The sequence below is a fragment of the Podarcis pityusensis genome, assembly GCF_964106645.2.
Source record: "Podarcis pityusensis genome assembly, chromosome: 3".
NCBI lineage: Eukaryota > Metazoa > Chordata > Lepidosauria > Squamata > Lacertidae > Podarcis > Podarcis pityusensis.
The window spans coordinates 110,811,227-110,826,636 of record NC_138026.1 but is presented as its reverse complement, the minus strand read 5'-3'; the positions used below and the strand labels follow the sequence as shown (position 1 = coordinate 110,826,636).

At 44.4% G+C, this 15,410-nt stretch overlaps 1 protein-coding gene across 1 annotated transcript in view; it reads left to right on the top strand.

The window, feature by feature from the left end:
* Positions 1-15,410, top strand: part of LOC308474485 (proteasome activator complex subunit 4) — a 201,365-nt gene that overhangs the window by 166,147 nt on the left and 19,808 nt on the right. Inside the window, exons 18-31 of the mRNA XM_081000810.1 lie at positions 153-248; positions 1,496-1,551; positions 2,317-2,373; positions 2,619-2,674; positions 2,762-2,860; positions 3,839-3,901; positions 4,053-4,148; positions 4,819-4,950; positions 6,459-6,668; positions 8,833-8,969; positions 9,697-9,750; positions 11,155-11,284; positions 12,939-13,020; positions 13,867-14,020. Of these exons, the coding sequence (XP_080856936.1) occupies positions 153-248; positions 1,496-1,551; positions 2,317-2,373; positions 2,619-2,674; positions 2,762-2,860; positions 3,839-3,901; positions 4,053-4,148; positions 4,819-4,950; positions 6,459-6,668; positions 8,833-8,969; positions 9,697-9,750; positions 11,155-11,284; positions 12,939-13,020; positions 13,867-14,020 (1,422 nt within the window). The remainder of the gene's footprint in view (positions 1-152; positions 249-1,495; positions 1,552-2,316; positions 2,374-2,618; positions 2,675-2,761; positions 2,861-3,838; positions 3,902-4,052; positions 4,149-4,818; positions 4,951-6,458; positions 6,669-8,832; positions 8,970-9,696; positions 9,751-11,154; positions 11,285-12,938; positions 13,021-13,866; positions 14,021-15,410) is intronic.

Genomic DNA, 15,410 nt, shown 5'->3' with positions numbered 1-15,410 from the left:
AGTAGTCATATTTTCCAGACTTCTGGGATTCAGGAATTGCGTGATTACCCAAGAGTACCCTCTAGTGGGCATGTCTGCAAATAACCCTCTCTCCACCTAAAACTAGGTTTGCTTACCTTAAATATTGAAATACATTTAACATTTGCTTTCAGAGATGATGTGCAGCAGTGTCTTTCTATAGTACACAATTGCCTGATCGGGTCCGGGAACATTCTGCCACCTCTGAAAGGAAACAGAGTAGAGCACCTGTAAGTACACTTTGTTTTGCACAGGTAATGCATATGTAGAGTGGCCTAGAGAAAAAAATCACACGCTGATACTTGCCGATGTCACAAAGGATTGTGTAAAACTTGTATTAGTTTTACACTAGAATCATATGTACTCAGAACACCCAATACATCCCATAGTGACTAGTCAGAGAGAGAGAGTCACCGTGTTTTGAAGCTCTGCTTTTCATCAGCAAGTTCTCTTCGCACTGGGTGGCTGAAAACTTTCTCCTGACCAAAGCCACTGAATAACTGATGGTTCAGTCTATACATAGAACCCTACAGTTGAAAGGAATTCCTGAAGATCGTCTAGACCAACCCCCTGCAATGCAGGAATATGCAGATGTCCCATAAGGGGATCGATCCTGCAACCTTGGCATTATCAGCACCATGCTCTAACCAACTAAGCTCTTCCTCCTGCCTGCTCAGAAGTAAGCTCCATTGAGTTCAGTGGGACTTACTCCCAAGTAAGTGGGCATAGGATTGCAGCATACATTGGTTTCTCGTAAAGAAATAATGCCTCCTGCACTTAGTTTTTTGAAATCTATTTATGTGTCTGTTTTGTAGTTGCTATCTCAGGGAATTTGAAGGATATAGTGATGTCTGTCCTACACAAATGTGCATCTGTCCACTCACTGAGCTGTGGCAGGTAATAAGTAATAGACCCCATAGCAAGCTAAAGGGGAAAGCTTCTCATATGGAAGAAAACATTCTTGTAAAGGTGCTACCATAATTTCCTTATTTAGCACATACCTATTGCCGTAGACCTAAACTAGTCAAACATCTCACCAAAATACAACTTGTGGGAATCATTGTTTTTTTTAATGCATTTATAAACTGCTGTTTATGAATAATTTTAAGGCTTGTTTATAAAAAATAGAAACATAAAGTAAAATTTAAAAATGCAAGCAAAACAAGCAACAGATGAATACTAATTAAAAGTGTTATAAAACTGATGTCTATCCAAGTTTTTTGTGCTGTCTCTTGGACCCCCAAAGTGGCTCACGAGCATTAAAAACAATAAAACGTAACATACATAAATCCCAGCAACTGAAGCCTGGCCTGGCCTCTCTGTCTTGCCAGTTTTCTTAAGGCTTTTTATTCAATTACAGAAAATCATAGTAGCAGCTGTTCTTAGCCTTCATAAATGTTAACAATGATTAAACGCATTTGGGAAAGTGCATCAGATGTTTTGTTTCAATGGTGCGGATGCATTGTATGTCCTGCAGGGTCCCAAGCCTAGTGTCTTTAGAAGAGATCAAACTCTATACTGGTGTTGACTATGGTAAGTTGGTTCCATATTTTGTATTTTGTGTTGCGTACCAGTACAAAAAGGGACGCAGGTGGCGCTGTGGGTTAAACCACAGAGCCTTGGACTTGCCGATCAGAAGGTCGGCGGTTCGAATCCCTGCGATGGGGTGAGCTCATGTTTCTCAGTCCCAGCTCCTGCCCACCTAGCAGTTCAAAAGCACCTCAAAGTGCAAGTAGATAAATAGGTACCGCTCTGGCGGGAAGGTAAACGGCGTTTCCATGCGCTGCTCTGGTTCACCAGAAGCGGCTTAGTCATGCTGGCCACATGACCCGGAAGCTGTACACCGGCTCCCTCGGCCAATAAAGCGAGATGAGCGCCACAACCCCAGAGTCGGTCACGACTGGACCTAATACTCAGGGGTCCCTTTACCTTTACCTTTTACCAGTACAAAAACTAATCAGCCTGAATTACGTACTCCAGTATTTGGGACACATAAATGTACATGTGTGGCATTGTATTGGACACTGAAAAGGATGGGGAAGTTCCTGTTTACATACCAGGGACATGTGTGCAATGGAGATAGTGTGTGTGTAAATATATGCCTAATGAACATAGGCATGCACGTATGTGTGTTTGTATGGATCCTTTCATGCCCTCCATCTAGTACTGTTCGATGAAATCTGCCTTTGTGTTTATTTTGGCATGTCTGCTTTCCAGTGACCTGCATCTTGCAGCATCATGTAATGTAGAGCTATAAGTAACGTTACTATAAGTAATGACTGGTCTTACCTTATCTAGATCTGTCAAGAGCGAATTACAGGGAATCCATCAGCAAAATCACAAGGAAACTGCTACGTAAGTGCGTTTTTAGTCATTTCTTTTTGTCCTCCTGCACCCGTACTATGGCTTAAGGTTTGTAGTTCAATGCAGATTTAAAATCTAATTTTGGCGATGGAAGTGGAAACATAATAAACAGTCAATCACGATTTACGCCTGCTTCCATTCTTATATAAAGCATTTTAAATAAAGTGTCCAGTAGTGTATGAACTAACACTTTTAAGTTGTCCTACTGAATTGGATTTTCCTTTCTACCACGATAGATTATATACTTGACCATTCAGAGGATGATACAAAGTCTTTGTTTCTCATCATAAAGGTAAAGCCATAACGTCTGGCATGTTTTCTGACATTTTAAGCTGGGCGGGTGGATTTGCTCTATATAATGCAAGTTCTTGTTTTGCAGATCATTGGGGACCTTTTACATTTCCAAGGGTCACACAAGCATGAGTTTGATTCGCGGTGGAAAAGCTTCAACTTGGTGAAAAAATCAATGGAGAACAGGGTTTGTATTTTAGCCTATCTAAAGTGGCATTTCTGAAGCTCTCAGGAAGAAATTATGGGCTACATAGGACCTTAAAGGTACCCCTGCCCATCAGGGCCAGTTGTGACCAACTCTAGGGTTGCGCGCTCATCTCGCTCAAGAGGCCGGGAGCCGGCGCTGTCTGAAGACACTTCCGGGTCACGTGGCCAGCGTGACGAAGCTGCATCTGGCAAGCCAGCACCAGCGCCGCACACGGAAACATAGGACCTTAACTTAATATTAATTGTTTACGAAGCAAATTGTCGATACTTTTTTTCAGCACTAACACACACATATTCAGGAAAATATCCTAGCAGTTCATGTTGTTGAAAAAAATGTATTCATATTAATGTCAGGATGTTGTCGTACAATCTTTCAGAATAAATGAACCACATTCAGAAGGCAGAGGGGTGAGGGTGGGGTAGGAATATAGTTGTTGTGCAATAGTTATACTTGCCCTGTTAGCTAGGGATGATGGGAGTTGTAGTCCAAAAACAGCTGGAGGGCCAAGTTTAGCCATCACTGGAATAGGAGGTTGATGCTGAATTGAACCGCTGTTAATTGCACAGCTGCCAATCATTGCAGCAGACCCATTGTGAAACAGGACACATTTTCTGAGAAAATTTGCCCAACTGTATGCACTTGAAGGGCAGTAAAGGGGGAGCAGGTGGTGCTGTGTTTTAAACCACTGAGCCTCTTGGGCTTGCTGATCAGAAGGTTGGCGGTTCGAATCAGCGCAACGGGGTGAGCTCCTGTTGCTCTGTCAGTGTTAGACACTGTAAAGCAGCAACTGATGATCTCACCTGCCAGTTGCCATCTTTGAATAGGGTTTTCTTTGTTGCTAACCAGTAGGACATACTGAGAAAGACGAACTGAGAAAATGAGGAAAAAGCAGGAAGCTGATTTCGAACATGTATAACTGTTTTCATGTACTTAACGGGTTTGCTTGCTTGTTTTCAGCTTCAAGGCAAAAAACAGCATATCAGAGCACTGCTGATTGACAGAGTCATGTTGCAGCACGAGGTAATGCACCTTTCTTTACAACCAGTGTTTGCTTGTTGGTTACCTTTGAATTTGAAAAAAAGTTGAAGCCTTGTTGTTTACGCATGTTCCTTACATTTATAACGAACACACACAAATGCACATGTATTCTAATTTAGCCTTTTCTGTTTAGCTAAGAACACTCACTGTTGAAGGCTGTGAGTATAAAAAAGTACACCAAGACTTGATCAGGGACCTCCTGCGTTTGTCCACAAGTTCATATGGCCAGGTAAGCATATGTTGGGTATGTCAATTTTCTGCAGTCAGGGTGTTAATGGGGTTGGCTTTCAAACTAGTGTTTGCAGGTCATACAGATCTGTTCTGCTTTTAGGGTAAAAACCTACGCGAAGGCACTGTGTGCTAGCTTTCAGTGATATTCTTTCGGTTTGGCAAAAGACTGGCCACTTTTTCAACCACTGCCATTCTCGTCAGGAGCAATGACGCCAGCTCTGTTAGGGTTTGACATATTTCAAAAAGTAAAAACCAGGACACCCCGAAAGCTGTTGAAAAAAAGGGGGGGGGGAGATGGGCAGTTCCATTCACATGGCATAGGGATTGCCCTTCTCCTCCTCTGCAGATGCTTAGCTAATGCAGGCTTCCTCAAACTCAGCCCTCCAGGTGTTTTGAGACTACAATTCCCATCATCCCTGACCACTGGTCCTGCTAGCTAGGAATCAGGGGAGTTGTAGGCCAAAAACATCTGGAGGGCCGAGTTTGGGGAAGCCTGGGCTAATGGCTAGTGGTTCCTGTCCCTCGTGGCATAATCCAAAGGGGGAGACTCATAAAATGCCAGGAGTCAGCCTGAAACGCAAGCAAGTGCAGAAGAACATTCATTAATTGAAGTTTATAGTTCCTGTCTTCAGCTTTTGTGCAACTGTCTGTGTTTGTTGTTTCTTTAGGTCAGAAACAAAGCTCAGCATGCGTTCTTCACAGCCCTGGGGACTTACAACTTCTGTTGCAGGGACATCATTCCTTTGGTTCTGGAGTTTTTGCGGCCAGATGGGCGCGATGTCACCCAGCAGCAGTTTAAAGTAAGCCAGGCGCATCTTCAGTCTCTTCCTAGGCTCCTGTTTTGTATTATGTGATGCACATATTAACGGGCTTGTGAAGTTGTGGAAGTTGTGCTAGCATGACTTTGAAGTGGTGGCGTGACTTGTAAGTAGCAGTATGTAGTGAATTGCAGTAATCATGAAAAACAAATGACACTAATGTCAGTGCACCGAAGACTTGCCTTCTCCCCTGAATCTAATGTGTTTCCCACGTTCTTCAGAGACTGCCGTTTTATTAATACATTCTGCAAACCCTGAGCACAGACACCTTTCTAAATCATTGTAACATGGACTGGTTTGAATGTGGGGTGAGATGGGAGGGTGGAGTTTTTATCCAGTAGAACGGGCTCAAGGAACTTAGTCTTCCTTATTTAGTTAAACCCTTAGTTATGAAATTCATTAGATTGGATGTGGTAACAAAAGGACTGGAACAATGTTTCTGTAAAGGGGAGTCATTTATTATTTTTACTCTGCTCTTCAGCTGAAAATATGAAGCCCAGAGTGGCTTTCATGAGATACAGTGGTACCTCAGGTTACATACGCTTCAGGTTACAGACTCCCCTAACCCAGAAATAGTGCTTCAGGTTAAGAACTTTGCTTCAGGATGAGAACAGAAATCGTGCTCCGGCGGCAGCGGGAGGTCCCATTAGCTAAAGTGGTGCTTCAGGTTAAGAACAGTTTCAGGTTAAGAACAGACCTCTGGAACGAATTAAGTACTTAACCTGAGGTACCACTGTTCAGTATAAAACATGCCACAAAGGAAAATGGGATGACAAGGAAAACAACATAAGGAAAACAACCAATTTTTTAAAACCACATTAATTCCATTAACTGTGTTCCGTCAACTTTTTGCATTAGTTGGGGGCTTGTGGGATTGAGAGACGTGCAACTGCAAATATCTCCTCTTTTCCATTTAGTTAGTTGTGAAGAAGAATATTATCTGAATGCAGAGCAATAGCTTAGAAGAACAAGCTTCTGCATTGTGTCTGCAGCCTTGGAAGAGTGAAGCAAGTGCTTCTAAGATGAAAGAGCTGCTTTTAAAAAGTAATGTCAGAAGCGTATAGGGTGTAATTCAGCATCACGGTGTTACAGACATTCGGTTCTGCAAACATTGCAGCTTGCCAGATAGAATGATCCCCCTGAACATTATTCTGGAGATTTTCTCAAACCCCTCCCCCCCAAAAGCCAATTTTGGGCATGTGGATTGGTGGGAGCCCTGTTACACAAGCAGAAGTCCTTGCACAGGGCTTCTGCTGATGGGACCCTGTCCCTATTGAGTATGCTGCATATTTACTGTTAGGTAAAATGATGCAGGAACTTTTCCTTGCCGCTGCCTCATAGAATAAATCACCTAAATTAGTGTTTCTGAAATGACAACTGTATAGACGACTCTGTAAGCACCTAACAGTACACATACTTTACTGCAGTTCTTTGAAGCTATACAATCAATTCTAGGTTAATAAATGTGTCCTCAAACCTCTTTTCTGTAGGGTGCCTTGTATTGCCTTCTTGGAAACCACAGTGGGGTGTGTCTGGCAAATCTTCATGACTGGGACTGCATTGTCCAAACCTGGCCTGCAATAGTCTCTTCTGGACTTAGCAAAGCAATGTCTCTGGAAAAACCATCCATAGTCCGACTATTTGATGACCTTGCAGAGAAGATTCATCGGCAGTATGAAACAATAGGATTGGATTTTACAGTAAGCATGAAAGATCTTCTTCACTAAGCAACTGTTAGGAATAACTGGATGAAGGGATTGCCAGCGGTTGCATGATGATCCTGGAACCCAGTAGCGGCATGTGCGAGTCTTGAGGGTGGGCCACCAGGGCCAATCAAACTGGGTTCAAGGTAGTGCTTCATTCATTCCTGCTTCCAACGTTATGCCGGCAGAGTGATTGCCGTCATGAATGAAAACCGTTTGCATGCTAGACAACCAAGTAATTTTTGTGCACAAAAATTAAACGGTTCCCACAGGATTCGTGAAACTGGGGGCTCAGGACAGTATGCCAGCAGAGAAATGTGTACCAGCCGCTCCTCATAACTGATTTACCATCCAGAATAGACCCCGCTCGGTTTTTGTGTTCCTGCTGGACGATTGTGCTGCCAGTGGTAATACACAAAATGGGTCAAATAGGCTTACATCTGGTGCAGGGCTTGCTATGGAATGGATGTGCTACAGTCAAGGAGCTTCCAGATCAAAGCAGCAGGCAGTTGCTGCGTTTTCATGGGTGACGCATCAGCAGATCTTTGTAACCTGCTCTGGGAGCCTTTTTGGGTTGCAAAGCAGAGGGAAATACCACAGGGACCCATGAAGAGGCATGTATGAGGCCCACACTTTAAACCCCTGTCTGCACTTACCATGAAACTCACAGCCCAGATACTGTGGGAAGCACATAGCTGAACACCCAGGTACATGCAGCAGTGGTGAATTGTGGAGCTACTCGGAGCATGAAGAAGCCCTTATGACATGTATTTTGTTACGTGTTGGGGAGCCGCAGCTAATGATTTAATTCTGTATTGTTTTTAACACTCGATTGGGAGCCGCCCAGAGTGGCTGGAGAAACTCAGCCAGATGGGCGGGGTATAAATAACAAATTATTATTCTTATTCTTATCATTAATGACTAGGTGCCTCTAAGATAATTACTACAGGAACAGAACATTTGGATGGTTGTTATATGAGGTGTTTCTGACAGGGATGTGAAAATATAACTTTTAAAGCATTTGTGCAGTTACAGTTTTCAAAAAGGCTAAATTCCTTTGGGAGAGTGGAGAGGAAGATGCAGTGCAGAGATACCGTATTTTTCGCACTATAGGGCGCACCCGCCCATAGGGCGCACCTAGTTTTCGGGGGGGGGGGGAATCAAGGAAAAAAATATGATTCCCACTCCCCCCGCCCCGCAACTCTGTGCACTACTCCAAGACCTTCTCCCTGCTTTTGCGGGAGGTGGCGGAATTCCCCCACCTCCCGCAAAAGCCCACAGGAGCTGCGCGCGACTCCTGCGGGCTTTTCGACCAGGAGGGAGAAGGGACTGAAACGGCCAGTCCCTTGTCCCTCCTCGGGGAAAAGCCCCCAAGAGCAGCGCGCTCTTTAAAGGGCAGCGCGCTCTTCTCCCTCCTGTGGGCTTTTGCGGGAGATGGGGAAATTCCCCCACCTCCCGCAAAAGCATGCAGACGGGAGAAGGGATTGACTCGGTCAGTCAGTCCCTTCTCCCTCCTTGGGGAAAAGCCCCCAAGAGGGGCACGCTCTTTAAAGAGCGCGCAGCTCCTGCGGGCTTTTCGACCCAGCTTGTGGGGCTGGTGGTGGGAGGAAGCGCTGCTTTCCCCCACCGCCAGCCTCAAAGCCAGGTCGGGGAGCAGCGCTAAGGCATCGCGTGCCTTCCCGCTGCCCCCCCCAGCTTGTGGGGCTGGCGGGGGGGGAAGCGCTGCTTTCCCCCACCGCCAGCCTCAAAGAGCAGACTCTCCTGGCTTCAGTGAAAGCAACGCGAAGCCTCCGGAGCGCAGGCTTTGGAGGCTTCGCATTGCTATCGCTGAAGCCAAGGAGCCTCATTTGCCCCATAGGACGCACACACATTTCCCCTTCATTTTTGGAGGGGAAATGTGTGTCCTATAGGGTGAAAAATACGGTACGTAGATGATCACAAAAAATTAGGAATGATGCTCCAAGTAGGGGCTAGGATTACTGGGCTTTTGGAATATTCCTCCAAAAGCAGTATTATTCATTTGATAGACTGAATATATATTTTAGAGAGTTTTTTGTGTGGCGGTGAAGGTCTTTTGAATCCATAAAATGCCGCGTGTTTCCCTAGGGAGGAATGTCCTTGTTGTGTCAGAGACTTCATTTGCATCTCCCTACTTTGCCAGGTTCCGGAGAAATGTGTTGAGGTCGCTGTCCTCATGCAGAAGTCGGGGGTTCTGCAGAACAACTGGACGAGTCTTAGTTCAGAGGAGCTCCAACAGGGAATTCAGCGACAGAAAGAAAGGAATGCGGAGTCCTCTCAGTAAGTGTACCGGGGCCATAGTATAAAAATAACAGTTTAATTTACTTAACTTTGCAATGATATGACTTAACTAGTCATTTTATTTTGCAGTAATTTATTTATTTATACATACATACATACATACATACATACATACATACATACCCCTCACATCTGGCTGGGTTTTCCCCAGCCGCTCTGGGCGGCTCCCAACTTTCAGCTTAAGGTGGTTCTTTTGTTTTGCTTTTGTTGTTTTACTGTGCTTGTGTAACTGCAGGAGAGCACAGATGCCAGAGACACAGGGAGTAGCCAGCCAGCCAGCCTCTGACTCCCGGGCCCTGACTCCAGATAGAGACTGATTTTGTTCCTTTGAACTGCCCTTAGACCTCCGGGTATAGTGTGGTATATAAATTCAATAAATAAATAATTTCACTTTTCCGGAATGTGTATAAAGCTTCATTTGCTGTTCATTAGTCTTTGCCCCTTTTGCTTCTAAGAAAAAAACAATCTAATGACTGTCTTGTCTATTCATGAACACTTCAATATGTCTGTCTTTGGGTTGATAGACAAACTGGAAAATGTGGTGTTAATTTTTTCTTGTAAGGCACCTTGTGGCAAGTCTTTCATATGCAGCGGCTGCCCCAAAGAATTGCATTATTTTAGCAGGTAGCAGAAGCAGAGGAGGCACACTGCATATTATTAAGGTCCTAAATGTGATTAATATAGGAATGTTTCTTTTCATTTTCAGAAACTATGAAAACCTGATTAACAAACTGTTAGATTGTGTGGATCAAAGAAATCTGTAAGTATGCGTGTTTCATTTCCAAAACGTAAATTGTGCTCTGGCTTTGAGAGACTTTTAGACAGGATTGTGAGATTATTCTGTGCGATTCTTTTCCCAGTCCCCATTCTAAATTCTGTGGCAGATAAAACAGCTTTCTTTCAAGGTTTCTGTTCGTATAAAAGGGAATCAAAAGAAGATTCAGCCCAGATGTTTTGACACACGACAGTACCACTCCCCCACAGGTCTTACAGGATCAGAGCTGAAAAATGTGATAATTTAACTCAGAGATGGGGAACCGGTACCCTCCCCAAACACCTACCAGCCCTAGCCAGCTTGACCAATGGTTAGGGATGATGGCATTTCTAGTCCTGCAAATGCCTAGTCACAGGTCCTCCACCCGTGCTTTAGCTAACAATAAATTTTGATTGTTTCGCTCAGCAGCTGCTTCTGAGTAGATTGCATTTTTGTTGTAAATCGTCTGAAGATGGATCACGGTACCACCTCTTGACTCTTCATGTTTTTCTTTTTAACAATGTCCTTATCTTGAAGTAAAGCCTCAACTCATTGAAAATCCCCATTCGTATCTCATCTCTCTTCTTTGGGCATTATAGAAGGCTGCAGAAGTGTCGACTTTCAAATGCTGTTGACATTCTTCATCTTCCTTCCCCTTTGGGGATTAATTTTTTTAAATTTTGGAAACTCCATGCCTTTAAGTACATTATGATTAATCGTATCTTACAATCTTATGCAGGAGTTCGGTTCCAGTGGTTTAGTGTATAAGCAAAACCCTGTATACTCAAACCCTTGGAAGGGAAAGCTTTTAATGTTTAAGGGAACATTAAAAGGGAAGCTTTTCATGTTTAACAGAGTACTGTATTTTAATACTTTGTTGGAAGCCGCCCAGAGTTGCTGGAGAAACCCAGCCAGATGGGCGGGGTAGAAATAATAGATGATGATGATGATGATGATGATTAAACTCCTGTGTGAGCATCCTGGGGCTTCCAGAACTGGTGTGCTGGCTCCAGAAGCCCTGGGATGCTTTTTCGAGATCTCGTGGAAGCATCCCAGTCCCCGTGAGATGACGGAGCCTTGCTTCCTGAGTAAGGCCCTCCCCTCACAACGACTCTGCATTTAATTTGTGGGGTTTCAAACAGCCGGCCTTTGACTGCATGTAGTTGAAATTGTGGAAGTTAAATGCGTATAATATGCGATCGTGTGGATATTAGAATTGCATATATCTCCACTACCACACACACCACCTTAAAATTAGAGCTGTTGTAGTCCAAATGAGAGTTGGGCCTCTTGCGTGCAAACACTGGAGTGGAGAGGAATTGGTTTGGCTCTAAATTGTGCTTGATAACTGCATTCATTCACTCTGTCCCAAAAGGCTATTTGATTCCATTTCCTCCCTTTCCTCCTCAGCCCCTGGAAGTTTGAGCACATTGGCGTCGGTTTTCTGTCCCTGCTTTTAAGAGACGACAGGGTGCTGCCTCCGAGAGCCATCAAATTCTTTGTGAAATGTCTCAACCACGACGCCCTAGTGGTTCGCAAGGTAAGAAAATGGGAAATGGATTTAAGTGGTTGGTTGCCAGTGCTGATCCCATTCCTCTTAACCCAAAGGTAGAGTCACATGATAGCTTTCGCACATGTCAAAGTGATATTTGCTGCTGTTCTTGTAAATGAGGTTAATACGCATTTTGCTTCCACACTACCACGTTCTGGGCAAAGGTCAGACTTTGTGGACACATGTTGGCTTGCTGATTTGCCCAGTGTGCAAAGGAAACCACTTTGGATAACTAACACCACTGACATTCCCTTTTGGACTTCCACTGCAGCCCAAAGTGAAGGGATGAATTAGGGCTTAGTAAATCATTACTAAATCATGGGACGTGGGTGGCACTGTGGTCTAAACCACTGAGCCTCTTGGGCTTGCCGATCGGAAGGTCGGCAGTTCGAATTCCCACAACGGGGTGAGCTCCCATTGCTCGGTCCCAGTTCCTGCCAACCTAGCAGTTCGAAAGCACGCCAAAAAGTGCAAGTAGATTAATAGGTACCGCTCCAGTGGGAAGGTAAACGGCGTTTCCGTGCACTGCTCTGGTGTTGGTGTTCCGTTGTGCCAGAAGCGGCTTAGTCATGCTGGCCACATGACCCGAAAAAACTGTCTGCGGAGCGGACAAATGCCAGCTCCCTCAGTCTGTAAAGTGAGATGAGCACTGCAAACCCAGAGTCGTTCGTGACGGGACTTAACTGTCAGGGTTCCCTTTACCTTTACCCTTTAAATTGTTACATAGGCATCTGCCTTACACTAGGCCAGACTAACTGTACAACTACTAGCTTTAGTTTTCTCTAACTTACAGTGGCTCTCCAGGGTCTTAAAGAGAGATCTTTTCCATCATTTGTTGCTTGGTCATTGGATGCCAGGCATTGAAACCGGAGCCTTCTGTTTGTGAGATTTTGTTGTAGCTTTTTCATAATACAATAAGATCAAAGAAACTAATCTAAATAAAAACTAAAAACAGGGAGACAGAGAAAAGAAAGCACCAAAGGAAAACCAAAAGATAGAAGAAAATAAATGAGAGAAAAAGGAAAAATAAAAAGTACTTCCGATTTTCTGTCTGTAAGAAAGAAATTACTCAAAATATTAACTCAAGAATGGCACCCAACTGATCTGCTTTCTGTGAGGCAATATTTTTCACAATCTTCCAACCCAAATGACTTGTATTAATTTATTTTCCTTTTACACAAAAAGTTCAAAAGAGGTTCTCCAACCTCAAGCCTTCCCTATGGAGGACACATGTTCCTCCACCGAACTCTAGTCTCTTCCTCACTGAACCACAGGAAGCATAGGGTGAACCATTCGGAGAAAATAAACGAGAAGAGTAGTGGGTCAAATTTAGTGCTATGAAGGGGGGGGGGAGTCCAGCTTTTATGCCTGCTTTTTCAGTTACTCAAAGCTGCTGGGTGAACCAAAAAGTTATGTTCCTTGGGATGGGATGAAAACGTGGGTGCAGATTGTTTTGGAAGGACACCACTTCTTCCTATGGATCAACAGGCAGGAGTCCACTCTTTGCGTAGTTCTGTAATATTGGGCGTGAGAGAAAGGGAGGGCAGCTTTTTTTTTTTAAGATAGCAATGAAGCAGTTGCTTGCACTGAATTTTTAAAACGCATAAGCTAAACTTTTCTTTTCCTTTTTTTTTAAAAAAAGATGGCGATTTCTGCTGTGGCTGGCATCCTCAAGCAGCTGAAGAGGCCTCACAAGAAGTTGTCCATCTGCCCATTCCAAATCAGTAAGTGTCCTGAACAAAAACAGTCGCAAGCACCGAGTTGCTTTTCCCCCATGAAGTTTTTATTTAGTGTGTATATGTGAACTATGTATGTGTTATATAGTGGGTGTCAGATTTCAAGCTTGCAGGATCTATTTTTCTTTCTACTGGAACCCAAAGATCTATCATTCAGAGCAGGGAACAAAATGGCGGCTTGAGGATGGGTGGAGACAGTTGCATGCTTCACTCATTGAACTGTACCCTAGAGCAGGGAAAGCGGGGCCATGTAATGTAGGGCCCTCCAGAAGTTGCTGGTTATCGAAACTTAAAATCTTTCCAATAGATCTTTGCTGCAGGGAGTTTTGTCCCCATTAAAGTGCCAAAGATGGAACCCTACCGCCTTCCCAAGATGGTTAATCTTGGTGTTCTTCAGCGACAAAGGCAATGATTGAGCTAATTTTCAGTAAAGCCCATGGTAATACTGTACATTTTGATGGGCTTTTTATACTTGTGCTTGCTTTTTGTTTTAATTATTTTGAATTGACGAAGTAAAGAGAAGTTGGGTTCGTAATGCAGGTTTAGTGGTTTTATTGTCATCTGAAAGCAAACTGCGTGGCTTTCCTTTATATAGAAAATGTAGATCACCCAAGAATTGTCAGATTTCTTCTGGAAATTCATGTGAAAAGGGTGGGGGGAAATGGTATGTATACAGATTCTTACAACTGTCTGTCTTGGTTGTTTAAAAAAACTGATTGTTGATGAAGGGCGGTATATAAATTTGGTAAAGAAATAAAATAGTTCCAATCACCGGAACTGAATCACAGGGTCAATAATATAACAGTTGCTTTCTCTTTTTGTGTGTGTGAGCAGGTGGAGCTCCTCAGCTTCCTGAGATCAGGGCCGGCGACAGACCTGACAACCAGTGGCTGCATTATGACAGTGCAAGGTTACCAAAGACTAAAGAAGCTTGGGAGGCCTGTCGTTTCGTGGAGAAAACCCACTGGGGTTACTACACCTGGCCTCGGTAAGTACGGGCTTGTCCCACCCTCTCTGGTGAACCTGGGAGGGGCTAGGGCACAGATGGGGAACCTGTAGCCCTCCAGGTGTTCCATCATCATTGACCACCAGTTGTACTAGTGGAGGCTGATCTAGGATTTGTGGAGGGCCACATGTTCCCCAGTGCAGGACTAAAAGCTCCCTTGTTGCCTCTGTCAACAGCCTTCTAACAGCTGTCTTGCTGGTATAACAACAACTAGTAGTAGTAGTACATATATCCAGCCCATCTGACTGGGTTGCCCTAGCCCCTCTAGAAGGCTTCCAACATAATAAAAACACAGCAAAACATCAAGCATTAAAAACATCCCTATACAGTGGTACCTCGGGTTACATAGGCTTCAGGTTACATACGCTTCAGGTTACAGACTCCGCTAGGAAAAGGGACCCCTGACCATTAGGTCCGGTCGTGACCGACTCTGGGGTTGCGGCACTCATCTCGCTTTATTGGCCGAGGGAGCCAGCGTACAGCTTCCGGGTCATGTGGCCAGCATGACTAAGCCGCTTCTGGCGAACCAGAGCAGCGCACGGAAACACCGTTTGCCTTCCTGCCGGAGCGGTACCTATTTATCTACTTGCACTTTGACGTGCTTTTGAACTGCTAGGTTGGCAGGAGCAGGGACCAAGCAACATGAGCTCACCCCGTCGCGGGGATTTGAACCACCGACCTTCTGATCGGAAAGTCCTAGGCTCTGTGGTTTAACCCACAGCGCCACCCGCGTCCCGACTACAGACTCCGCTAACCCAGAAATATTACCTTGGGTTAAGAACTTTGCTTCAGGATGAGAACAGAAATCATGCAGCGGCAGCGCAGCGGCAGCAGGAGGCCCCATTAGCTAAAGTGGTGCTTCAGGTTAAGAACGGACCTCCGGAACGAATTAAGTTCTTAACCCAAGGTACCACTGGACTGGACTGCCTTCAGAAGTCTTCTAGAAGTCAAGATAGTTGTTTATTTCCATGACATCTGATGGGAGGGCATCAGGCCCTCTATCTAGTTCCCTGTAACTTTGTTTCAGGCAATGAGGAAACTGGCAGCAGACTCTTGGAACTGGACCTCAGTGTCCAGGCTAAACAATGCCGGCGGAGACATTCCTTCTGGTATACAACAGTATACACACTCTGCTTATTCTTGTTTTGGGGCAGCAGCAACATTATTTCTCCAATATACCTTTTAAATATATTCAGCTCTTTGGAGTTTGATCTTACCTATCTACCTAACACATTTTGCTACAGTGACTTGCAGTGGGGTCTAAATTTTGATTTGGCCAGGCTACCTTTTAAAAAAGAACATGTTTGAGCTCTGTAGAAGTTTGCCTCCCTTTGTCAATGCTGTACTGGAACAATGACCCAGGAAATGCTGT